Raw genomic sequence first — 25,859 nt, forward strand, 5'->3', positions numbered from 1 at the left:
CCAGCAAGTTTTCTAAGTTGATTGTGGATGACGAACGTAAGTTGCAGACTTTCCTAAGTAACTACTTTACTTAGATGTTCTAAGCTAAGTGATTGTAGATAGGCCATAACGATCGAGTGTTCAAGTTAAAATACTGTTTAATTACTGATTTGTTTTATTGCCCACTGATTCAAGGGACATTTCGAAGGGGTAAGGTGAAACTTTGAAATTCTTGTTTGTCTTATTTTACCAATTTCAGCGAAAGCCAAGAAAAAGAAAAACAGCTTAAATATTTAAAAAAAGAACTTTTTATTGCATGAAAAGATACATGAATATTTCTGAATTGACGAAAACATGGTTTTACTCTTATTTTTAAGAATCATATTGAACAACTGTAATTGTTAGGTTAAAAGTAAGGCAAAGTGTAGAGTTAAAAGCTGTTCAAAATCAAATGTTTAGGAACGCTGTTAAATTCCCCTATATATTGTAAAAAAAAAATAATAAAAAAAATGGTAACCTTCATTAATTTTCAAAGATTTTACTCAGTAACTGACTACATTCTTGTTACTCCACGTTACACAGCTCACCCCCACGTAATCTTCGTAACGCCTCTCACTAACACATGCACGCATTAGATCACATTCACGCTCCCCAGACTAAAACCTCTACGTTTCCACTCTTGTACCATTTTTATTCGATTTCACTGTCTCACTGTAAAACATTGCCAGTGTAACGCCTCTGAGATTGAGCTAGTCCCTTCTAGTGCTGCTTTTAGTTGCGCTATCGCTCGCTAGGTGGCCACCGCGTTCCCGAACCATACCTTGTCAGTGGCGTTAGAAGCGTTACGTCTCTTCCGCACATGTTTCAAGATTGATTCAATGTTTCCCCAATTTTCCGCTTTCAATTTCCAGACGAAGAACAATATACCATTTACAACTCGGTGAACGGTTCCAACTCAGCCGTCCTGCCAAATCTCGCGAACGCATCATCATCCGCAGCAGCAGCACCAAATACTAGTATAACCAACAATGTGCCTTTATCACAATCGGCTCAACAAATCAGCAGCGTGCTCAGCAACAGCAGTCTGAACCACCCTAGCAACAACAACAACAACAGCACTAGTAGTAGTAATAGTAACGGCCCGCTGAGCTTGGCGTCGATTCTGGGCGGCGGCAATTCCGGAAATAACGCCGTCATCGGTGCCAACATGATTGGCGGGGGTACGGCCGGTCAGGCACTGGCCAGCATCCTGACGGGCAACTCGGTCGGGAATAGTATAGGTGGGAGTGGTGGCGGAGGAGGAGGAGGAGGACAAGGTGGGTTGTCCCACTCGCAGTCGGCGCACCAGATCGGTTCCGGAGTGACCGGTGGTGGCCATGCGCCGATCTCGCAGCACCAGGCGCTCCAGCAGCAGCTGCAGCAGCACTTTGCCAACGTTGCCGGCAACAGCAGTAGTTTAGGTGAGTGGAGAGATTTTTTCTTTCTTTTGAGTCATAATTTTAATGAAAACGCAAAGCAGTACGATGAGGGAGGAGGAATCCTTTGTTCTAAAGTGTGAAAAACTTGTAATTAGCATCCGAAAGTTTTTTTTGTTCGATTCTTAAAATGAAAATTATTGGAGGGGTGACCGTGAATACAAAAGAACGCAATTAAAAATCTCTTTAGGGAAAATAATTAAAATTCATTATTGTTTACACAGCATGGGCTTGGTCAGTGAGTAGTAGGATGCAATTTCTGGAACCATGTCCAAAGGACCAAAACGAACAAAAGTTAAATTTCAAGCAACATTTAAAAATAAACCAAGAAACCTATCTTCGGGGATTGCTGGGTCAGTGAGCTTCGTCACCCCGTTTTTTCTCTCCTGTCCTAATTTAATTATCGTGATGCGATGAACCCAAAACCTTTTACTTACAACATTTGCAACGGGATTACGAGCTGCACATAACTATATTGCACTGCACTGCTCGGTGGAAATTCTGGCAAATTGCATTCCATGCACAAATAGTTTAGACCCATCGGGTGTTCCTTGGTGTGTTCCCCTCACAACCAACACATGCCAAGATATGAAGAAAGGGTTTAGACTTGTGCTTTGCATGAAACAAGACCAACACGGATACATGGATTGTGCATGTATCTGTGCTGGTTTGTAAGTATTTGTTCAACGACGGGGATTTCGGGCATAAGGTTCTTTAAAGAAAATATAATCTGATTATACTTTTAAAAATGCATCTTTGACGTTCAATTTCAGCTTCAGCAGCGTTTTCTTCTAGTATTACAAAATAAATAGCTTTACTCTCTACTGCCCATTTATTCGAAAATTTCATTTTTTCCTGCGTTCAAAAGTTTTTCATAAATTATTTTCAGTATTTTGCCTTCTTCACCTCACTGAGGAAAGGCTATAAAATCACTCGAAAAATTAAATTCTTAAATAGGCCTCGTAGACCCACCTTCACGTATACATATGTCTGTGTGTGGATGGACGTAGATTTTTTTTTCTCACTCACTTTTCTCGGAACTTGCTTGACCGATTTTGTCCGGATCTGTGTTTTTAGATCCGTCTACAGGTCCCATAGGTCATATTTTCATACCATAATGTTTAGTAAAGTACTTCAAAAGTTATGCTAAAAAAACGATTTTGACTAAAGTTCGCAAGATTGTAAAAAGGGTGTTTTTTGTAAGAAAGGCAGTCATGCTATACATTTTTAGAAAGGTATTTGAAAGACCTTTCCAGCGAGTCCAAAACATTGAAGATCTGATAACCCTATAAAAAGTAATTAGCACTTAAGTGTTATTTATGCACTTTTTGGAGGCTAGATCTCATCATATTTTGATGTAATCGTTGTCCGGATCTATCATGCGTCCTATCTTTGGATAAGTAATTAAAAGACCTTTTCAACGAGCATGAATTGGATTGGAGATCTGACTACCCTATCATAATTGTAAGCACATAAGTGCCCTGCAATATGAAGATCTGACTGCCCAATCTAGTGGTATGAATAATGAGTCAAATTGATAAAACACTGAAAAACACCGCCCTTCTGTGTCTATTTTGGATAGCACCCTTTAAATTTGAGGAAGGCACCAACCACCTAAGGGTGGATTAAGTAACGTATTTTTTATGTGGAGCAATTCACTGAGATTTCGGTCATCCGATTTTTTTTGCATTTTTTAATCCGGCTGAAATTTTTTTGGTGCCTTCGGTATTCCCAAAGAAGCCATTTTGCATCATTAGTTTGTCCATATAATTTTCCATACAATTTTGGCAGCTGTTCATTAGGGTGCCCAGAATATGGGACTTTCAAAACCTCGCTCCACAAGCTGAATATTGTTCCTTGACCTATTTTAGGACTCTGGGCCAAATATGAGCAAAATCGGTCATCATTTACCCATTGATACTCCGAGGTGAAGTTTGTATGGGAAAAATTGAAAAAATGTATTGAAAACTCAAGTTTCTTGCGGTTTGGTCTGCACGGTGTGCTACTTTCATCCAAATATTCTCAAAAGTGTGATTCTTATTGGAAATTTAATGCTCTACAATTTTGTAGAACATACCAAAGCTGTAAAACTCGATCCTGAAAAGTTATTAGCGATTTAAAAAAGTAATTTTTGCATGAAAAACATTTTTTTCACCAACTTTAGGCTCGGGTATCAATGGGTTAATCTCATCTAATTTCGCTCAAAATTTACACAGATGCTTAAAATAACCCAAAAAACCGTTTTCCGCTTGTGGAGCATGGGGTCATTTTTTCTGGGCACACTACTGTCCATACAAAAATGATATATGAAAATTCAAAAATCTGTAGCTTTCGAAGGAATTTTTTGATCGATTTGGTGTCTTCGGCAAAGTTATAGGTATAGACAAGGACTACACTGAAAAAAATGATACGCGGTAAAAAATTGTTTGGTGATTTTTCATTTCACTTTTTGTCACTAAAACTTGATTGTCAACTAATTAGCGTAAAAACCTTCCTTGGGCTTATAAGAAACCCACCGCAACAAAGAGCGCTCCGATCCGACTTTCCGTTATCAACTGATGCGCGTTCGAACAACTTTGAACTTTGTTGATACGACCCATAGTTGATGAGATATTGCCATGCAAAAATTTGAAAACAGAAAAATTAATGTTTTCTAAGTCTCACCCAAACAACCCATTATTTTCTAATGTCGATATCTCGGCAACTAATGGTCCGATTTTCAATGATAAAATATGAAACATTCGTGAAATTTTCCGATCTTTTCGAAAACAATATATTTTTTTTTAATCAAGACTAACATTTCAAAAGGGCCAAACATTCAATATTAAGCCCTTTTAAAATGTTAGTCTTGATAAAAAAAGGAAAATATTGTTTTTAAGAAAAGACCGATTTCGTAGAGAATTGCTCTGTATTGATCTTGATCAGCTTTTGTTTTATTTTGGTAGTATCAGGCCTTTCCAGTAACTTTTTTCGTTTTTTTTTAATTGGGACAAAACAAAATATTAGTTTAAAACACGGCTAAGGTTGACCCCAGATTTTTTTAGCATTGACAAAGTTACATAAAACTAGGAAAATCTTCAACCTCAAGATTTTCTCAAAATTTAAAAAGAGTTCACGCCAATTCAGGATGGTATGTCTCTCCTTAAAAAAAATACAAAAATAATTTATTGAAACTGTTTGTTTGAAAAGTGGTCTAATTTTTAAAATTGCGGATGCGGGAATCGGTTGTTCAGAAAATTTTACATAAAGGTCTTCATATTGACAATCATCCCAAGTCCAATCCTTATGAAGATACGTAAACGAAATTGATTCTATAGCAGCCGGTTGGCGTTTGTCCACGCTCCATACAAAAAAGTTGTTCACATGGTTTATGGATGGTCCCTGAAATAAATAACTAATCTTTGACACATTTCCAAGTTTGTTTAAAACTTTTTTTGAGGTATTTTGAACACTTCTTTACCAAGCTCAGTATGATTCCATACCATTCTATTTGAATTGAGTTCATATTTTTGTTTGTTTTGTGTATGAAATTAAAAAAAAAGATTTTTGGAAAATATTGAACTCTGGTCATTATGTTGTTTTCAAATTAATTTAAGATGCAAAATATTTTTTTAATAAATTGCGCCATGTTTAACTGTAGATTTTTTTTGGTTGAAATCAGCTATCAAAAGACAATCTTTTGTCGCTCATCAAGTTAAAAGAAATCGAAACGGAACATGGCTTTTACGCACGAAAATCGGTAAAACAAAACTGAAAAATCATCACCGGGATGATTCGGCGGAACATCTACACTTGTAGGTGAATTGCCACACAACCTAAAATGACCTGTCACTGTTCGTAAATGAACAACGATTGTAAACAAAACGAAATAAATTGATCTACTGGTGCCAACATTGAGAATCACAAAAAAAATCATCTACTGATTGTTTTTTTTCGAAAAGTTCGGTAGAGATTTTCTTTTGCGTGTTTTGTCTCCACTCTCTTTCGCGGGTGAAGAAAGTACGCAAGCGAAAGGATTTTTTTTGCGATTATTCCATCCCTGGTTGAAATTTTTCTAGACAGATTTTTCAAAGCAAAAATCTTCAACGCTTTTTCCAGAAGTTTGGCAACACTAACTCCATAGCACTACATCCCCATCAAACATCAACGCCCTCTTACCCTATTTCCATCACATTTCCACTGCACGCACACATGCAACGCTCCATTTTCGGGGGGAGGAGGTAAGTGGGTGGTTGACCATCCCCCATCCCCGCTCTCCTACCGGCGTTCTTTGTAAGGATTCACTCCTTTCCATGAGACACATGAGCCGTACACACATACTGTCGTAAAACTGAGCTGCGAGCTGCGTTCCAAGCGAATGAGCTCCGGCTCGCAGTATAGGTCAGTGAGTCTCGGTGAGATGTTCGCGATGGTCGCCGTCGTCGCGATTTCGGAGGTCGATCCTTAAGAAGCGGTCCCCGTCGTCGTTGTGTCTCCTCACGGAAAAAGGGGGGTGTCGTCGTCTGGAGCTGTTCGCGGTGGTGGTACTGTTGAAAAATTCAGTGAACTGGGTCCACCCCGTGGGTTGAATGGGGCACAGTCGTCGTCTGGGCTTTAGACTAAGGTGTTTTGCGGGGAGAAGGGGTGCGGGTTTCTGTGCAAACAATTGAGCAATAAAAGATTACGTGCTATCGACGAAACGGTACAAATTCGTAGTGCGACGACGCTTCGAAGAACGTTCAGCGTATCTTGAAGTGTGTTTTTGTGTGTATTATCTGTATAAGATATGGGCTAGAAGGGGCCACGAACGGGGTTGGTTGGTGGTTCTACTAATCAGTAATCAGTCAGTTTTGAAGAGTTCGCGTATTGGCAGGTCTCCGACGAAACCTGATGGATTCGTTCTGCCCGGACGGTTTTGGAACAATTTAAAAACGGAATCGAGCTTATTAGGTAACGCGACAGATTCGTTCAACTCGTGACATCTGGCTCGAGTCCAGTCAGCCTCGTCAACCCCGTCGACAGTGGATCATAAATCAATAACGCACAGATATTTACGAGCAAATCGCGGTTGAAAAAATTCAATCACTGCCGGTCAGCAAGAGAAAAAAAACCTCCCAAAAGTGACAAGTGAACCGTGAGGTTGCGTTGGGTGAGCTAACTGTGCCAAAAAGTTCCTTAAAAATTCATCGACGCGACGACAACAACCCCTTGCGATGTCGCCACGATGTTTTATTCAACGATTTAGAGGCTAACCCCCCACTAACTGAATATTTCACCGTGCTTAGAAAAGTCGGCGAATTTTGACATTTTAACAACCCGTAAAACATCCTAATCTTCAAACAACCACCCCCCTTTGAGTTGCGCTTGGTATTGGTAAGACATCGCAGCAGGTGGAAAACATCGCGCGCGCCAGTGATTCTCGGTTGATGGTGGTATGCGTGAGCATAAATAATGGAAATTCCTAGGGTGCATTTTCCGCTCCAATATGCAGGAACATTCCCCTGTCTGACATACCAATACACTGAAAAACCAACAACGTTGTGATAACCTTTGTTGTTTGTAGTTGCAAATCTTGTTCGTGGTATTCTACAGAAATTGTGAAACAGCGTTGAGGGCAGTGTTGCCAGTCATATTGGTATAGAATCTGTAGATATGATTCGTAATGGAATTATGTCTGGAATTCAACCACAACCCCGGGGGATAGTTCGTTGCGAACAGTGGTTAACTGTGAATGATTCACAGCTCTTTTCACGATTGAATGTCATCCAGTTTGTGTGACAGCGCAGCGTTTTGGAATCTTAATCAAACTTGACGATTGTACAATGGAGCAAAATGATATGGCGTAATCGCTAATTAGGAAATACTCAGTTGATGTTGATTTGCGCCGATATTTGGACGATGATGATGTGACTCCAAATGCCACGTTTTAGGGTTATTGTCTCATATTTACTTTTTGAAATTGGTCTGCCAAGTCAGACTAAATCAGAAAAAATGCACCGATCACTCTTCAATTTGCATGAAACTTTGTCCTAGGAGTAACACTACAAAGTTGTAGAGCATCAATAAAAAAGATTGGGAAACTTTGCTTAGAGAAACCATAGAAGAATATAAAAATATAAAAATATAAAAACTTTAAATTTTAAATTTTAACGAAAATATTTTCTTTGATAATTTTTTTCTGATTTGCTGTGCATCTGCAACTCACTTATACTCAAAATATTTTTAAATAACTCTAACATATTAAATGTGATTATAACCGCAATTGTTTTCAGCTGATTGCATTTCAAGTTTTATTAGAATTTTGAAGATTTGAAGAATATTTTGATGCCCCCTGATTTTTCGAACCGTATTTAAACAAGGGCGTCTGTGTGATGTGTCCCTATATCTGATACAAATTTACGTTGCTTTGGGGGGATGGGGAATTTATTTTGATTTAAGCAACAACAAAATTCGTACTACTTTTCATAGAATTGATATATAAATCTTGAATACATTATATTTTCGTATTTGACGATTAAGCTTAGCTACGCTTTCGAACTTGCATGAAAAATGGAATAACGTGGGACAAAAATGTAATTATGAGCATTCAAATGATTCAGAAAGAAGAGGTAAATATCGCACTTTCATCAATGTTTAATCATGTTTTTCGAACTTGAGTTTCATGTTTAACGAGATTTTATACAATTTCTGGCTAAATGTTAACATTATGTTTACAATAAACAATGTCTGCATTTTTAAAGGTAAATCTAGGAAATCCATTATTGCTTAACTTTTCTATTTTGTTAATATATTATTTTAAAACAAGTATTTTTTCAGTATGTCTCTGAAAAATTTGAGGCCAACACAAAAGAAATTCGGTATTGTTTTGTTACTTTTTCTTTTTGCCTTCCTCACTGAGGTAAGGCTGCAATCAGGGTTACGAATGAGCGAGCAAGCCAGAAGCCGTGCTCGCTCATTCATGAGCATGAGGACTTAACAGGTAGCTCGTGCTCGCTCATGCTCATCGCATGCGCTCGCACTCAATGAGCGCTCATCAACAAAGCAGGTACATTTTTAGTATTGTTGATGAATCTGGCACAGGCTAATTGGATTGCCACTTTTGAAGATAATTTTATCGCGAAAAAGGGACGAAAAAACTCATCAAAGTTGCATTGTTAATTTGATTTTGGTTAACCGCGGTAAATTTTCATGAAATAATTCGTTGGCGTCGAACTGTCAAAAATTGATCGCGATGGATTGTATGGATGGAATTAAAACATGACGAAACGTATTACCAAGAAAACATTTTTGTGTTCCTATATATTTTTCAGCTATATTAAATAGTTCACTTTCACGTGTTACTCTATTTTTATTTTTATTTTTTATTAGTCGATTTATTTCTATACAGTAAAAAATAGTGTACATTTGGAAGGTGTAATTTTGTAAGGCTGAATATAACATCTTGAACGTTATAATTTTACCTCGATTTAGACTGAAAAAGTGGCATTACACCAGAAAAGTGGTAAAATTACACATTTTCAGAATAAATTTACGCATTTTTCTGACTACAGATACTTTGACAGATCTTAATTTAACACCTTAACTCTGACTCCAAAACAAGCTTCAAAACAAAAAAAAAATGAAAAGTATCTTCATTTAATATTATTAAGGTTAGCCTATTCAAGCCTCCATTAAAAAAAAAAACAACCTCGAAGCTCTGCTGAAAAAAAAAGTTATTATCGTTTACAGGTTCGTTACAGGGAAAAAAATACCGCTCATTTTGCTCAATAAGCAAAAATGAGCGCGAGCAATGATCATTTTTGCTCATAAAATAAATGAGCAAATACGAGTACGAGCAAACGTGAGCTAGCTCGCGTCGCGCTCATCCTCACGAATGAGTGAAAAATGCTCGCTCATGAGCGGATGAGCACTCAAAATCGCAACACTGGCTGTATACCTGCTCTAAAAATGAACTTTTTTTTATAAAAAGCTCGGAATCGAAAACTCAACAAATGTGTTATGCATCGTTGGTTAGGTAATCAAAAGACCTTTCCAACGAGTCCAACAAAATGAAGATCTGGCAATCATGTCTTAAGTTTTGACCACTTGAGATATATTTATGTACCTTTTGGACCCGGATCTCACTTAACTTTTTGTAAACTATGTCTTGACCCATCATCAGACCATAAGACCTTTACAACGAGTCCTAAACGTTGAAGATCTGGCAACACTGGATCAAGTTCTGACCAATTGAGTGACATTTGTGTATTTTTTTTATTCCGGATCTAAAAAAAATTGAAAACAGGGGTGACATTGGTTCTGGGGGGTGAGATTGGGTCATACAAAAATGATGACCCAATCTCACCTCCAGACCCAATGTCACCCCTGATGACGGTATTAAAATATTTGTAAAAAAATTGTTGCTTTTAATGTGCGCAATTTGCGCGTGATATTAATCTCAACTCCTCAAGATGGCAGTCGTTAGCAGCGTTAGCAGTCATGATTGAAATATACAATTGCAAAATTTCTATGTTTAATTCCAGTTATGTAGAAAAGAGTAATTTCATATTTTTGGGCAATTTTCCTTTCCTTCCGCAATTTTTATACGTTTTTGAAATTTGAAAAAAAAAATTACAATCAAAAAAAATCCGACCAATAAAATTTCCTACAAACTGGCAACACTGTCCTCCCTTCGCCACTTGTCTTCTACACGTTCCTTCCTACACGCACACCATCACCCGAAGAAACCTCACAAGTATTGGTACCCACACGGTGCACAAACCTGCCGCCGTGCAACCGTGCACAGAGGAAAATCCGTTTTTCCGCCACCAGGTTTAGTTTTCATTTTCCATCTCACGACGTGGTCGTCGTCGGCTTCTGATTTTCCACCCGGTGAGCAGTGAGTCGCTGTGGGGAAAAGAGGCTGGATTTTCCTCCCGCAAGCATTTTCCCTTGTGACGGGGAAAAATTTCACCCCCTTTTCCGAGCGTGTGTGTGTGTGCTGTTTGTGTTTGGTTTGTGATGTTCGGAATTTGGTCGTCGGGCGGCGTGAAAATTTGTCTAAAGTTGCTCCTCGATTTTCCACCAACCTGGTTGAGACAGCTTGCCGCCCGTCTCGCCCCGGTCTTCCACTTGTCACTTTTTGGAAGTTTGGTGGAGTTTTTCCGTGAAGAATTTGTAAACTTAAAAAAAAAGATGACTCAAACGCCAGACTAAAAGGATGAACGCGAAAAAAGAGGAGTACGAAGGAAAATTGCTAGGTCGGGAAAACCTGGCAGTGGAAAAATCTTCTCACCGGTTCAAGTCCGTGTTTGAAGCAGCAGCAGCAATCGTGTTTCGAGATTAAGTGAAATGTGAGAAGGCATTAATTTTGAGCTTGCAAAGTGTGTGTGAGTGAGTGTTTTCATCGCTTTTTTTTGTTGCTACTCACCGTCACAACACTAGACAGAGGAAACAACTGGGCTGGCGAGGAAAAACGGTTGGAAAATTTGCAAACAACAGCAACAAAAAAAAAGAAAGACGTAAAGTTGGCGAAACTTGGTTGAGCAAGGGGGGCTGTCGTGAAAATTGCTTGGAAAAGCAGCGTGAAGAGCGCGCGTGTGGATCGATTAAAAAAGGCTTGGTCCTGGTGGTGACCTGGAGCAGTGGCAGTGTTTTTGGGGGGGAGGTGGGTGGAAAAAGGGTTAGTGTTTTAATGGTGAAAATGAGAAGCAAAGTAAAACAACGAAAAAATAAATGTCCATAAAACTATTACCAACGCAGCACAAACTCCAAACAAGGGTGGGTGCAGCGCAGCAGTAGTTTGGACCCAGTTTTGGGTTGGGCCAGAACAGCACAAGGAGTCAAGTTGACGGCGGAAATTTGGTCACGAAGGAAAAGAAGAAAAAAAAATCAAGGAAAATTAATGCTAACAACCCACAGTCTGTGTATGTGTGCGTTTGTGGTGGAGAAAGGATTTGGAGGACCAAACGGAAGTTTGGAAGGAAAAAAAAACAAGCGGCGAAAATGTTCATTACAATTTTGGTGGAATTTCTGCAACAAGGAAATCTTTGTCTTGCAGGGGAAGAAAAACTACTCTGGCAACATATTTTTAATTTTTTTTAGTTTGATGTGAAGGAAGTGCGACGTAATGGAAGCTTGGTGAAGAACAAAAGTTTTAGAATGTTGTCATTGTGCTTCTAGTAAAACGGAGAAGGGAATATGGTGCACGCAGCAAATTCCACAAATTCGTAAAACTATTACTATTGTTTTACGGTTAAATCTTCAAAATAACAATTTAAAAGTTTTGAATTATAAAAACATATGGAAATGATAACTATGTCTTGGACTGATGTCTGTGATTTAATCTTCAAATTAAATCCAATTAATGAGTCATCGCTGCAGGAAACTGTACAGAGTAGGCCTGGCCGCTTTCATTTTTGCACACAAAAGCATGCTTATATATCAACTTTTATGGCAGAAAAATTGTGTAATTTATCCTCTAACAATTACTTGGTTCGCCTTTTTTTATGTTATTTCACTTTTTCAATATGAATTAAGGTAAAGTTAATAAAGTTAGAAGTAAATTGACACTTTCAAGATTGACATCTTCATACAGTTACAAACTTTAATCCAAACAAAATAATTCAAATATTTTTGAAAATTTGTTGATTTGTCCGATAAATCTTGAGCCAAAAAAATGTAAATAAATAAATCGTATTTTGGAAGGTTAACATTTTTGATATAACCTTTTTTCCGATGAAAATCTAACACAAATTTCTATGATTTTTTATTTGCTTTAAGTGTTTTTTTTTATTTTATGAAAAAAAAGTCGGAATAAAAAAGTTTTTCTATTTTTTTCTTGACTTGACCAATATAATCAATTTAAAAAAATTTAAAACAAACAAATTCTACCTTTTGTTAATGTGACTTTTTGTTCATTTAGACCTATTTTTTCTTTCAACCTTCTGTCGATTCGACCTTTTGTCTTTCGAACTTTCGTCGGTCGACATTTTGTCATAGAATCTTTTGATTGGACTTACATCTTGAAATGTAAAAAGGTTTTTTCACACAGATATAATTCATATTCTTAAGTGAATGTTTGCCAAAAGGTCGAATGTATAAAAGATTTTGTCATAGAATCTTTTGATTGGACTTACATCTTGAAATGTAAAAAGGTTTTTTTCACACAGATATAATTCATATTCTTAAGTGAATGTATGCCAAAAGGTCGAATGTATAAAAGATCGAAACATGAAAGGTCGAAAGGACGAATGGTGGAAATAACTGCTCATGTCCGAAAGAAAAAATAAACTCACAAAAATATTGTTATAATAACTATCAATTGTTGTGGAAAATAATACAATATTTTTGGCAAAAAATTAAAGAAGTGCCCTTGTTTTAAGAAATGTAAAAGTCAGAAAAATATTATTATCACAAGAATAAATAACGTGGAAAGAATACTGGGTCACCTTATTTTTAAGAGCTGGTTTTTTTTAGCAAGGTGGGAAAAATTTAGAAAATATTATATTGTGATTTATTTAGAATTTTCTCTTAACAATTTTTGAAGATCTGCTTGAAAGAATTAGAAAACTAACACAACATTTCAAAATTACATATTTTTGACTGTGTGGGCGTTATTTATAAAAAAGGTGAGTTTCATTGTTTATACGAATAATTTTGGCAAATATATGAAAAGCACTTAAAAAAATAAGGTTTAATCATCAAAAATAGAAGAAATTTTTTAAAAAAGATTCTAAAAAACATGATACTTTGGCAGACTTTTTTATATGACCTCTTTCCCTTTTAATCTAAGAATAGTCACGATGGGCAGTTCATAAACCAACTTCCCCCCTTAAGTTCTCCTAACCTAAAGTCACATCGTAAACCATATCGGACCTCCACATTCAGAGGCTATGGCGTCATTCATTTATCGTTCATTGCACTACACACCAACAACGTGGTTTTGTCACCGCCTGGTTGTAGCCGCCCTAATCGGTTCACAAATCGCTTCGAAAATGGCCCAGACGGCCGGCCGAGCGTGCGCGCTCTCGGGCAACAATTTATTAAATCCTGTCATCGTTTTAAGGGGGCCTACCATACAAATGGTCGATTCCAAGCTTCTGCTGAACAGTTGTCGTTTTCTTCGTTGCGCTGAACCGGCTTGGTAATTGGTTCTGGGTGGACAGAGGCAGAATTGGGCACGTGTTGTGGAATTTGAGGAATGTGGATCTCTGTTTTAGTTATTGGTTGATTTAAGACTGATACGGTATGTCCACGCATCCTCTCTCCTCGGTAGATTCTGTTAAATGTGACCCCTTGACAGAATCCTCTCTGCCATAAAAACGGTGCAGTAGGGCTGGCCGCTTTCATTTTTGTAATGCATTTTCGGGTATTCTCGGATGTACTGCTTTTATTAATATTTACAAAAATAATATCTTGTTTTAAAACTTAATATTTGTGCTAAAAATTATTCAAATTCAGGCCAATTGGCACGCACTGCCCTCGCATGGCTCGAAACCAGTAGAGAATGCACTTGTGTCCATTACCGATGATCTACTTTCTTGAAATACGGAAAGTGATTCACAGAATTTTGCCTGTTTTGGAGCTGATGAGCCAATAACACCCTCAATTCGAAATGTGCCTGAAAACGCACCCGTCCATCACAATCCAAGGAATTACTTAAATTCATCGCATCGCAGGAGAAAGGTCGAGGATTATTTTGACGTCGTTTTCGTCTCTCTGATGTTGATTGAAAACATCCAACACGAAGCGCAGTTCTTCAAAACGATGGTGTCACGTTTCGTGTCAGAGGATCAGAAATGCGTAACTTTGCGTGTTCCAAGCTTTGCGTGCTGTGTCTGTGTGTGAAATTGGAAAACAAATGGAAATTGAGTGTGGCGGCGGAGAAAAAAGGGGGTGTGAAATGTTGCTTGCCGATCAATACTAAAATGTAGTGCTGGTAGACGCGGGGGAAGGAGGCTCGACGGTGATCCAATTAGGTCATGGCGCGATTTGAAAGCAATTTGAGCGATGTTTGGATTCGTTTGTTTGACACACAGACACTAAAGTTCAAGGTTGCTGTGGAGGGGGGTACGAAATGAATTGCATTTTTTTACGGTTCAATCAACGTATCCGTAATGGGAGTTTAATGTGACGAAATTAATGAAGAGCCATCGTGATTAGATTGATTTCTCTTTTTCGCAAGAAGTTAAGGTTAAGGTTTTTTCCTTGGACCAGAGAGTTGATATTTGTTGGTGATTCGTGGCTCGTATAGGTAATGTTGTGATTTATTGACCCACGCCGTACATTCCACGGGAATGTGACATGGGAATGGGTTTTCATTTGGTACCGTGCAATTAGTTGAGGTTGAAAACTGAAGAAATATTTTAAGAATAAATCTAAAAAAATGTATCGTTTGTTTCTTCGTTTTTTCATAATTCTATTTTCCGTTTAGAAAGTTTTTCATTTGTTTAGTTCAGAATCAATACTAACTAAACTGATGGAAAGTTAAAAATTATACAGTTCTTTTTTAAATTTATTATCTGTAATCCAGCATTTCACAATTTTAATTAGTTGAGATTGCAAATTAAAAATATAATTTGATATAAAATCTAAAAAAATCATCGTTTATTCTTATATTTTTGTTACTTCTTTGCTCTCTTCAGAAAGCTTTTCATTTGTTCAGAATCAAACCAAACTAAATTGATTAAAACTAGAGCGTCCAATTTCCCGGGAAACGGGAAATTTTCAGCCAATTTCCCGGGAAATCACGGGAATTTCCGGGAAATTTTAAATTTATTAAAAATTGTTATGATCTTGGTTTTAATTAATATTATGCAACAAAATTGTATAGGACATCAACATTAATGGTTTAAATAAGTGTGAAGATCAATTAGCAGCTTGACTGCATGTAAAAAATCATTCGACTACAAGAAAATGTATTTTGGTATTTTTTGATGAGAAATATTTTTTACTGTGAGTAAAATTAATCCATAATCCACAATCATAAAATTGCATAATCCACAATCATAACATGCAGAATTTATGTTTTTCATGACAAATACTGATTTCAGCTCTCGAACAAATGGTAAAGCTTTTTAGTGTTGGTTTTACTCCAAACAACCCAATGTTTTCAAATATTTGAAGCGAGCTTTGAACATATTTTTGCAATTTTTGAGAACAAACAATAGAAAGTAATTTTTAAATGATTTTTTTTTGTATTACTATGCAACATGATTTAAATTATACGATAAATTAACATCATTCCATAAAAAGTCTTCTATTGTTTCACATTTAACCATCTAACACCTGTAGCTGCACCAGTGCTCCATAATTCTTTTACTTCAAATTGTAATTTTTTAGTACTAGGTATTCAACCAAATGAATTAATTCTTTTTGCACAAATTCGATTTTCATCTCATTTGATCATGGTAAACAAAAACGTAAAAAATCTCAATTTTAATTTGGAGGTAAGGAGTTAACATTGTTTTGATGAAATAACATCAATCTATTAAAAAATTACCTAATTGTAATAATTTAATACTCATTAAGCAAGATCTATTCCCAGTTGCTTTAAAAATTAATATTATCAGAAATAATTCTGATATCATAATTTCTGATAATCTGATTAATTATATATAAACCAAACAATACATTTAATTGAACAAAATCATGTTGAGTTTGTTCATTTATTATTTTTTCAGAGCATTTTCAAAAAGTAGTTCCAAAAATTTAAGAAAATGTTTACTTCCGCTTGAATTTCGGGAATTCCCGGGAAATTTACAAATTTCCCGGGAAACGGGAAATATTTTTTTTCGGGAAATCCCGGGAATTCCCGGGAATTTTTTTCCCGGGACGGGAAATTGGACGCTCTAATTAAAACTCGATCATTATTATATTATCATCATAAAGATAACAAAGATTGTTGATTATAAAATTTTCAAAAATGTTTTCGCATACATACTTTTTTCTAATATAACATTTTAAAGAACTGCTCATGTTTTTACTTTGGAAGACAGGAAAAACTCACAAAAACTATACAGAAACAAGACATCATGATTTTTAATTAATAAGAAATTCTTCAAAATATTTGAGTTCAGACGTTTTCTCAAGAAACTTAAAAAACTGACTATGTTTGAAGAATGGCAAAACTGTATAAAATATAAACAGTTTAAAATCGTTGTAATACTTCATCGAGGAATATTGACGAATTTCGTTGTCTGAAAAGATGGGTAATATTACCTTTAAAATATTACCTCATGTAAAACTCACGGAAATATTAGAGAAACAAGAATACATAATTTATAAAAATTATAAAACTCTTAATTTGTTCGAATATCCCTTGTAACATTTTTAAACTTACAGGTTTTATCATGGTTTTAAAAACCTTCATATGACCTGAATAGGCTTGTATTGCCTATTTAAAACCTAAAATGTCACTAGGGATAGACTTTTTTCTTTTTTAAAGAACTGTTCTAGCACAAATTCGACTTAAACAAAAATAAATAATTTGGAAAGAACACATTTAAAACAAAATGCTTACCTTTATCTCAGAGAAAACTTTTCAAACAACTGCTCATTTTTGAACAAAAAAAAAAAAAAAAGCATTTAAATATGTTTCAATTGAGACATTTTTAAATTTTCTTAATGTCAAATTTTTGTCTTACAACTGTTTAAAAATGTAGTTTTTAGAGGTCAGTGTTTTGAAAAACAACCCCTTTTAATTTTAAGTCAAAATATGTACTTACTTTCAAGATTGATTCACATTTATTATGAAAGAATAAAAATATATAACAAAAGATGTTTCATTAAATCTGCAGTATAACGATCAAATAACTGTTTTACTTATGAAATTCATCCGATAAAAGATGAGACGATTGAATTTTTTTTTCATAAGAATTTTAAACACACGAATTTGAACAAAATACACTCAGTTGGGATGTTTCCTTAGACCATTCAACTTCTTAAAACCATACAACTCCAAGCGAAACATGCTTGGATATATTGTGGAGAATTTCCCTTGTCCCCTTTAAAAAGTGGAGCATCTACGTTTCGCCCAAATCACCCTTGGTTTGCGGTGAAAATGGAAGTGACCGACAATGGCCTGCTGTCATGGTGTTGAGAATCTGGTTCAGGTGGAATTGATTCTATTCCCATCAATAAGGAACCTGGACTCAGATTATCATCACATAAACATGACGAAATCTAGTCAACACACCGTCAAAATTACAATTTTAACAAATGAAACTTGTTTTATACTGAAAACAGATTTGTTGTTAAGTTGTTATTGTATAATCGATAATAACTTTGCTTAAACAAACTCTCCGTTACGGTATCCCGTGGTGAACCACTTGACCACATTAACATCACATCATCCTGGCCGGATCCGATACGCAGCTGCTGTCCACCGAAACGATGCGATGATGTTCCGAGAACCATAGTGACGAAAGAGTTATTAGCCTCTCTGTTTTCACACTCCAATGGCTCAAATTGATTTGCAGACTATACTCTCGATCCGGATATTGATTACATATAACCCTACCACCTCCGCGAACGTGCGACACGTGTCCAGGTTGGTTCCGGACCGATGGTTGCATGCGGTGTGTCCACTTCTCGTGGGGAGATTCTACACGGAGGAAAATGCGTTCGCAAAGTCATGAATAAGTGTTCATGAAATGTAAACAATCGTTTAGTTCCATGATAGGATTTCAAGACTGTAATTTTTTTTCAAGATACAAGCCTTACCCGACAAACTTCGTTCAGCCTTTTGTTTCGTTTGTTGACGTTTTTTGCCTTTTTGCTTATTCAGCCTCCTGTGATCAAAATTTGATTTTACGTAATTTTTTCCTTACAATTTGCCGATGCTCCGGAATCGGTTCCAGAGTGGCCAAAGTGTCAGTTAGCGTATAAACCTTCCTTGGGCTTATACGAACCCAACGCAACAAAAAGCACCTCGATCCGACGCTCTGTATTGAACTGATTCGCGTTCGAACAAAACCGTCGAAATTTTTTATATATATGGGTCATTCCACTGCCCATAATTGAAAATTCGGCTATTATGCCAAATCAAGTATTCCGAGAAAAACGCGTTTTAGTGTTTGTCACCAAATCTCCGTCAAGGCAATTTCCCATAAGAGTGGCATATTAGCCGTTTGGTTTTTCGCAACGGCAGCCAAGTCTAAACGCTATTTCAATGAAATTCAAGTTTCAGAAGATGCGTTGGAACATCCTCTACCACCTGGTGGTAATATCTCGTTTTTGCCAAAAGTGGATATTAGCCGTTTTTTCAATGGTGGGCAGTCCAGGTCAACTGAGTACACTTTTGGACTCGACCTTCACCGATTTGGACCAAACTTGGAGGGAACGTTCATCTATCGATAGTTAACAGAAATCCCAAGTTTGGTGCTGATTGGACCATCCCTCTATTTTTGGCACCGCCCTCTTTTTTGACGATTTTCTAAAAAACTTGTTTTTCTTTTAATCATAACTTTGCAACTATTTGAGCAAAAGACTTTCTACAGGTTGCATTTTATAGAAAATTGTCCAAGGAATTTGATAAAAATAAAATTTTAACCCTTAAATGCCCACTAATATTATATTTTAACGTTTTAAGTATTAAAATTCAGTTTTGACCAATTCCTTATATTTTTATTTGTTTTATTTTATCACCATCGTGTTCCCCGGACAATTTTACATAATAATCAATGTAGACCTCAAACTAAAATGAACTATTGGCGAGATACAGCAATTTTACTGAAAAAAGTTTGATTTTGCGCAGCACTCGGAAGTACATGGTGTACTTTTCAACAAAAAGGGATGAATCCCGCATAGTTCGGTTTTTATATGTGAGAAACTTATTTCGGATTTGAATTCATAGGACAGAGTGCAGCGCAAAATCAAACTTTTTTCAGTAAAATCGCTGTATCTCGCCAATAGTTCATTTTATTTTTAACAAATTCCTTGGACAATTTTCTATAAAATGCAACCTGTAGAAAGTCTTTTGCTCAAATAGTTGCAAAGTTATGATTAAAAGAAAAAAAAGTTTTTTAGAAAATCGTCAAAAAAGAGGGCGGTGCCAAAAATAGAGGGATGGTCCAATCAGCACCAAACTTGGGATTTCTGTTAACTATCGATAGATGAACGTTCCCTCCAAGTTTGGTCCAAATCGGTGAAGGTCGAGTCCAAAAGTGTACTCAGTCGCGCGAGGTCGGCCATCGCGCCCTGATGCCCTCTCTCGGGCTCCCGGTGTCGATTTGCATCGATGGATGTCAATCACTCTGCCCAGCATGCACCAGGTGGCAGCACACCAGGGTTAAGCTGCGGGATACACGCGCAACCCCTTCGCAAAATTATTTTGCAATGAAAGTCACGTTCTGATTCTGTGATTCGTGCTGCCCAGGAAGCTGCTACAAAACCGCACCACCGTCATCGTCGTCGTGGTCCTCGTGGGTGACCAAGTGTATCCTACCGGGTGGTTATGCGGCTGGGTTTCGGGACATTATTGGATTAAGAAGCACCATTGCGTAACGAGATGCAGCTACACTTTGGCGTGGGTTTAGTTGGTGGTCACGGTAGGGGTTGATGCACCCAAACAAGGGTAACAATCTTCGTCGTAGAAAAAAAAAATCTTCTCTACCGAGATTCGAACCATGGCTCTTTAAGTGATAGACTATCTCTGTGCCAATGCGCTACAATTTCTTGCATAATTAAGCTGTATAGGATGCATTGAATGGCAGAACAGCTGCCATAAAGTGTTACGATAAGGTTGTCAGAGATCTTTCGTTTGGGTGTACCCACAAATTTATGCTCAACTCATTCTTAAGCAGTTTTACTACTCAGTTCACGTGCTGAATTAAATTTCGCTATCTGTTTTGTATTTTTTCGTCCGTCTTAAAAAGGATAACTCAGTAACGAAATTGCTTAACAAATTTCCCTAAATTGGATTCATTTGTACGCCCGCAGCAATCCTTCTTTGACAGATAATTTTAATTGGAAGATCCCCAAATCGAAAGTGTTTTGCTTTACAGCTCAGTTGAGCGAACGGTTGAAAAGTTTTTCAATTCACTTTTCCCGAGGAAAAAATGGAAGAAAAAGTTCTTTAAACGGAGTGACCGGATAACTCTTGCCTGACATGGTTGGCGTCATCGTGAAAAGTGTGGAAAAGTGTAACTCTAACGAGCAGTGATTTTTTTGCCAGCATTCTTTTCTCGCCTGTCTGAGTTCGTTTATGCAATGGTGCACAGTAAACAAAAATGTAACATTACAGTAATCAATTAGTTCAAAAAGTTTAATTTTGTATGACGTAAAGTTACATAACAAGGATGTAATTTTACATTTATCAAATTATTTTTTTACTGTGTAGTAGGGAAGAGAGTCAACAGCTCAGTAAATTGAATTACGTTTTATGCGAGCAACTCCTCCGGAAATATGACATCCAAAGGACACGACTGGGTGTGGGTGTGACGTGACCTCTGGGCTTTCGCGCGTAAGGAAAGCACGTTGATAGTGATCGGAAGCTGGAACATCGCGCCCACAGGATAAATGTTGTGTAATAAAACAAAACACAGAATGTGGGTCACTGTGGTGGGTGAGAAATAAAGCGGGTTTTTCATTGCTTTTTTGTGGTCAGGGAGATGTGGGATTTTTAGTGGATTTCTGGTTGATTAGCGTAAAATAAAATCATGGTGTAAAATTGTCGGGGAATGTTGACTAGGGCGAAAATAAAAAAAGGTCATTAGGGACACAATCTGGCTCGATTTCTTAAGCAAAAAATACAAAAACTACATCGCTCAACATCAACACTCTGCGTAAATTTACACCTTTTGATGTGTGTGACATTATTTGAAATTCCATATTCATTGATGTAAAATTACATCGAAAAAGAGGCAAAATTCAACCTTAACCTTTTTTTTGCCTTGCTATTTATTCGTTTTTTTCAAAATCTGTCAATATGTCCCGATGTTTCTCATGTTTTTTTTACTCTGTATGTTTGAAAATAAGTTAAACAAATTGCTGCACGAAAAATTATGCTGAAACAATTTGACAATAAACTCATAACTTCGCTGCGTTTGCTGAATAAGATAGGTTAGTTTGACAAACTTTGTGCAGAAACAATAATTTTTAAGTTTAATTATTTATCATTTTTACTTTTTCACCTTCTTCTTTGGAAAAAATATCATGCCTACATTGATTATTTTTTTTAATAAAATATTTTTAAATTTATTTTGTAAGCTCATTCCTTTGACAGCTTGGAATGATTGATTAAATGGCAGGAAAATTTAATCAATCATTGTTCCAAGCTGTAAAAGGAATAATTTTACAAAATAAATTAAAAATACTTTTATAAAGAAATTAAATAATAATGGCTTGATATTTTTTCCCAAAACTTTTTCTTGAAGCCAAGTTACTTTACAAATTTAATTTGAATTGCATTCCCCCATTATTTCTAGCAGGATAAAATCAATAAAATTGATTCCAATTTATGCTGCAACGAGTCGAACTCTTTTAATTTTCCAAAGAAAATTTCATTAAAAGGAGGTTAATTTACTCTTTGATATTTTGTTAACACTTTTCATTAAATCGATAAACATAATTTCATAGAAAAAATGTCTTGATTTTTTTTTTTTAATTTTGAGGCGTGACAGTTTCGATCTATTTAATTTATAGAATACTTAGGGTATGATAATTTTATATCAATAAAATTTGAAATAGCACAAAAAAATGGATAAGTGACAGGAATAAGAAAAAAAAAACAAATTGGCAAAGTATAATGATAAAGAGGCTGTAGAACAGACCCCATAAAACAAATATAAAAATATAATTATTTTAAAAATTTATAAAGAATCAGGTAAATTAAATGATTTTAAAATTTTCGTACAAATAAAGTCCTCTCTCTGAACAAGGGACAATTTAAAAAAGAAAATGAAAGAAACAATTGACTGCAAAAAAATATATTAAAAAAAAACCATACTACCCTCAGTATGGCTACCACGGATGTTCCGGATACCGGTGTTCATGGGGTTATTCCTTTTCAATCAAACTTTACAATTTTTTTTTTTCTACAACTCAATTCCGGATATTGATTTCCTTGGGTTCATTTTTCAGAACCGCTCAATAGGTCATGTGACACTACAAACATCGTGAAATAAGTGAATAAGTTTTCTAAAACTCAATTTCATGTATCCTCGAGAAGATTCTGTCAAAATATGGCCACCTCGGATGTTCCGGATACCCATTTCTTTGAGGCAATTTTTCAGAACCACTCAACATAGTTATGTGAAACTTTTAACATTGTGGAATAAGACAAGATCCTATCAAAATATGGCCACCACGGATGTTCCGGATACCGGTTCTCATGTGGCCTATTTTAAGGATCACTCGAAATGGTCATTCGACATTTCTTAGTTCATGGAATTAGTCAAATGTTTACATTACAATTCTTGTCAAGTATCTTTCGCTAGTTTCTGTCAAAATATGGCCATTCCGGATGTTCCGGATACCGATTTCCATGTCCATTGATGCAATTTTGCAATTTTGGGGCGTTAATTCAAGTTTTCATATATGAAGAAAAAAATATTATTTTCCTTATGCATTTTGAAAAAATATTAATTAATGTTAATGAGATTTTCCGGTATTTTATATTTACCAATTGCATTTTTTCTCTTTTTGTTAATATTCAACACGAAACATTCAAACGTCTATGTTCAAGCAGGCAAACTCCAGCTTGACTAGGGTTGAAATCGATGCCATCACCACACCAGGTCGGCACCAGCCAGGATGTGACGAATATCCGGACCCTGATATTGCTACCAGTTTCTGGTTACCAAACATACTTGAACTAGTGGCATAGAAAATTTCCTCTGCTCGATCGAGATAGCCGGAAAAATGAAAAACCACCGAATTCCAAAGCAGCAGACGTGCCATTTTTCGAGCTGCCAGAAACTGTAGCAATTTTTGTGTTTTTTTTTTTCATTTTTACAGAACAACTACACTGGTTAGCACATTTTGTGAAACTAAATGCAGTGTTTCAACAGCGTTTCTCCACTCTATTTAAGCTCCTTTAACAACACTGAACTTTTACGTTTCGCCTAACTTTCGCAACCCAGTGTAACGCTCATTTCCAACAAGTCAGCAACAGAGCAGTCGTTGGAAGGAGAAAAAAAAATACTTTCCTAGATTACCTTGTTGCCGTTGCAACGTTACTGCTGTACTGCCTAGTTGTTGTTGTTGCGAAACTTCACTCGCAAAGAACTATGTGTGAATGTCTGGCCTTTCTTAAAGAGTATTTTGTACCCATTTTAAATCGTGTAGGTCCGGAATGTCTGCGAGGAGGGGGCTTCCAGCGAAACGAGCTCCGAGAGTTGAGGGTTGAGCTGGGTGGAGCTGATGTGTATTATGTGACGACCTACATTAAAATTTCACGATGCTCTGGCGTATGTGAGTTCCCCACACTCCTTCCCGTTTTCCCCCTTTTGAACAAGGACGAAGAAAGGCATCGCGCGCGCGACGAGTCATGTGTGAATGTATTCTTGGTTGTTGAGCAGCTGGTTGAGACCATGGTTGAACGACTAGTGCACGAATGTTATGACGTCTGTTGCTGGTGGCAGTAAATTTTTAATTAGTTAATCGTTGAATGCTCAGACGATGGCGCTTCTCTTGTTGCACACTACACATGTGGTTCTGGTGGGTTTTTGTTGTCGGGCGAGACTGCACGTGATGCTCGAACTGATTTTAGTGGCTTTGAGGGAATGATCTGATGTGAGGAATATTTTGATCCTGTTATGGATAACGACATCGTCCAGTAGGAGTTACAAAAGACATAATTTGTGTGGTAATTTCCAATTTGTATTGCAATCAAATTTACGCTATCTTAATTAAATGAGAATAAAATTTATATTGAAAATATGCCACCAAATTATCCTGAAAATGTGTGATCTCTGTGTTAACAATATGCAAATAAAATATGGACGCATAAAACTCCTCGCTTCTACCTGGGTAATTCTCTACCAACTCACACGAAATCGGGAAAAGTTGCCCCGACCCCTCATCGATTTGTGTGAAACTTTGTCCTAAGGGGTATCTTTTGTCCCTGATCACGAATTCGAGGACCGTTTTTTGATATCTCGTGACAGAGGGACGGTACGACCCCTTCTATTTTTGAGCATGCGAAAAAGACGTGTTTTTCAATAATTTGCGGCCTGAAACGGTGATGAGATAGAAATTAGGTGTCAAAGGGACTTTTATGTAAAATTGGACGTCGAATTTGATGGCGTACTTCGAATTTCGAAAAAAGAAAGTATTTTTCATCTACAAAAACACTAAAACGTTTTAAAAACTCTGCCATTTTCCGTTACTTAACTGTAAATTTTTTGGGAACATGTCATTTTAAGGGAAATTTAATGTACTTTTCGAATTTACATTGACCCAGAAGAGTCATTTTTTCATGTAGAACAAAAATTTTCATTTTGAAATTTCGTGTTTTTTCTTACATTGCAGGGTTATTTTTAAGAGTGTATCAATGTTCTACAAAGTTAAACTTTTTAGTGTTTTTTTCGATGAAAAATACGTTTTTTCGGAATTCTGAGTACGCCATTAAATTGGACGTCCAATTTTACATAAAAGTCCCTTTGACACCAAATTTCTATCTCATCACCGTTTCAGGCCGCAAATTATTGAAAAACACATCTTTTTTCGCATGCTCAAAAATGGAAGGGGTCGTACCGTCCCTCTGTCACAAGATATCAAAAAACGGTCCTCGGATTCGTGATCAGGGACAAAAGTTACCCCTTAGGACAAAGTTTCACGCAAATCGATGAGGGGTCGGGGCAACTGCTGTGTGAGTTGGCGGAGCATTACCCACCTTGATTCGATCCAAAGCTTTTAATTTTGGAGTTTCTCGCATTACGGTCCTCGCGGTTTTGTCGATTAGGGTGGTCCTGAAACGAAAATATTCCAAGATATTTTGCAGCTTCTCGGACTTTTTTTTGTGGTTGTGCTTTTTCTCCTTAAAATCACAAAAAAAGGACTGAACATTTTAATCTAATCTAATCTAATCTAATCGAACACAAGCGCAGCCAGTCCGAAGAAAGCATCCTGGAAGAACTTGTGGTAAGATTACGCCTCAAGTCCTTTCTTGTCAATATTAATGATTACAGTACATCCGAGTTACCCCGAAAATGTATAGCAAAAATTAAAGCGGCTAGGCCTACTGCGTTGCATTAACCGCAGAGACAGATTCTGTGAACGGATCACATTTCACAGAATCATCAGGGGAGGAAGGATGCGTGGACATACCGTACCAAACGCTCCGAATCAGTTGTGGTGTGGTGTGTTAGTGTAAATTTGCCAGATAATAACATTTAGAGGCGGGGGGGGGGGGGGGTTGGGAGGGGGAGGAAATGAGGATAGGAGAAAGGGAAGGTGGGAAAGGGATAATATGGATATATCATTTGATCAATAGAATATTAT

At 36.7% G+C, this 25,859-nt stretch overlaps 1 protein-coding gene across 6 annotated transcripts in view; it reads left to right on the forward strand.

Annotated features, from left to right (window-relative positions):
• Window positions 1-25,859, forward strand: part of LOC120412567 (myb-like protein Q) — a 175,570-nt gene that overhangs the window by 40,661 nt on the left and 109,050 nt on the right. For all 6 annotated transcript variants that reach the window (XM_052710842.1, XM_052710844.1, XM_052710847.1 and 3 more), the window contains one exon: window positions 891-1,439. In XM_052710842.1, coding sequence (XP_052566802.1) covers window positions 891-1,439 — 549 coding nt within the window. The remainder of the gene's footprint in view (window positions 1-890; window positions 1,440-25,859) is intronic.

Source organism: Culex pipiens, chromosome 3, assembly GCF_016801865.2.
Source record: "Culex pipiens pallens isolate TS chromosome 3, TS_CPP_V2, whole genome shotgun sequence".
NCBI lineage: Eukaryota > Metazoa > Arthropoda > Insecta > Diptera > Culicidae > Culex > Culex pipiens.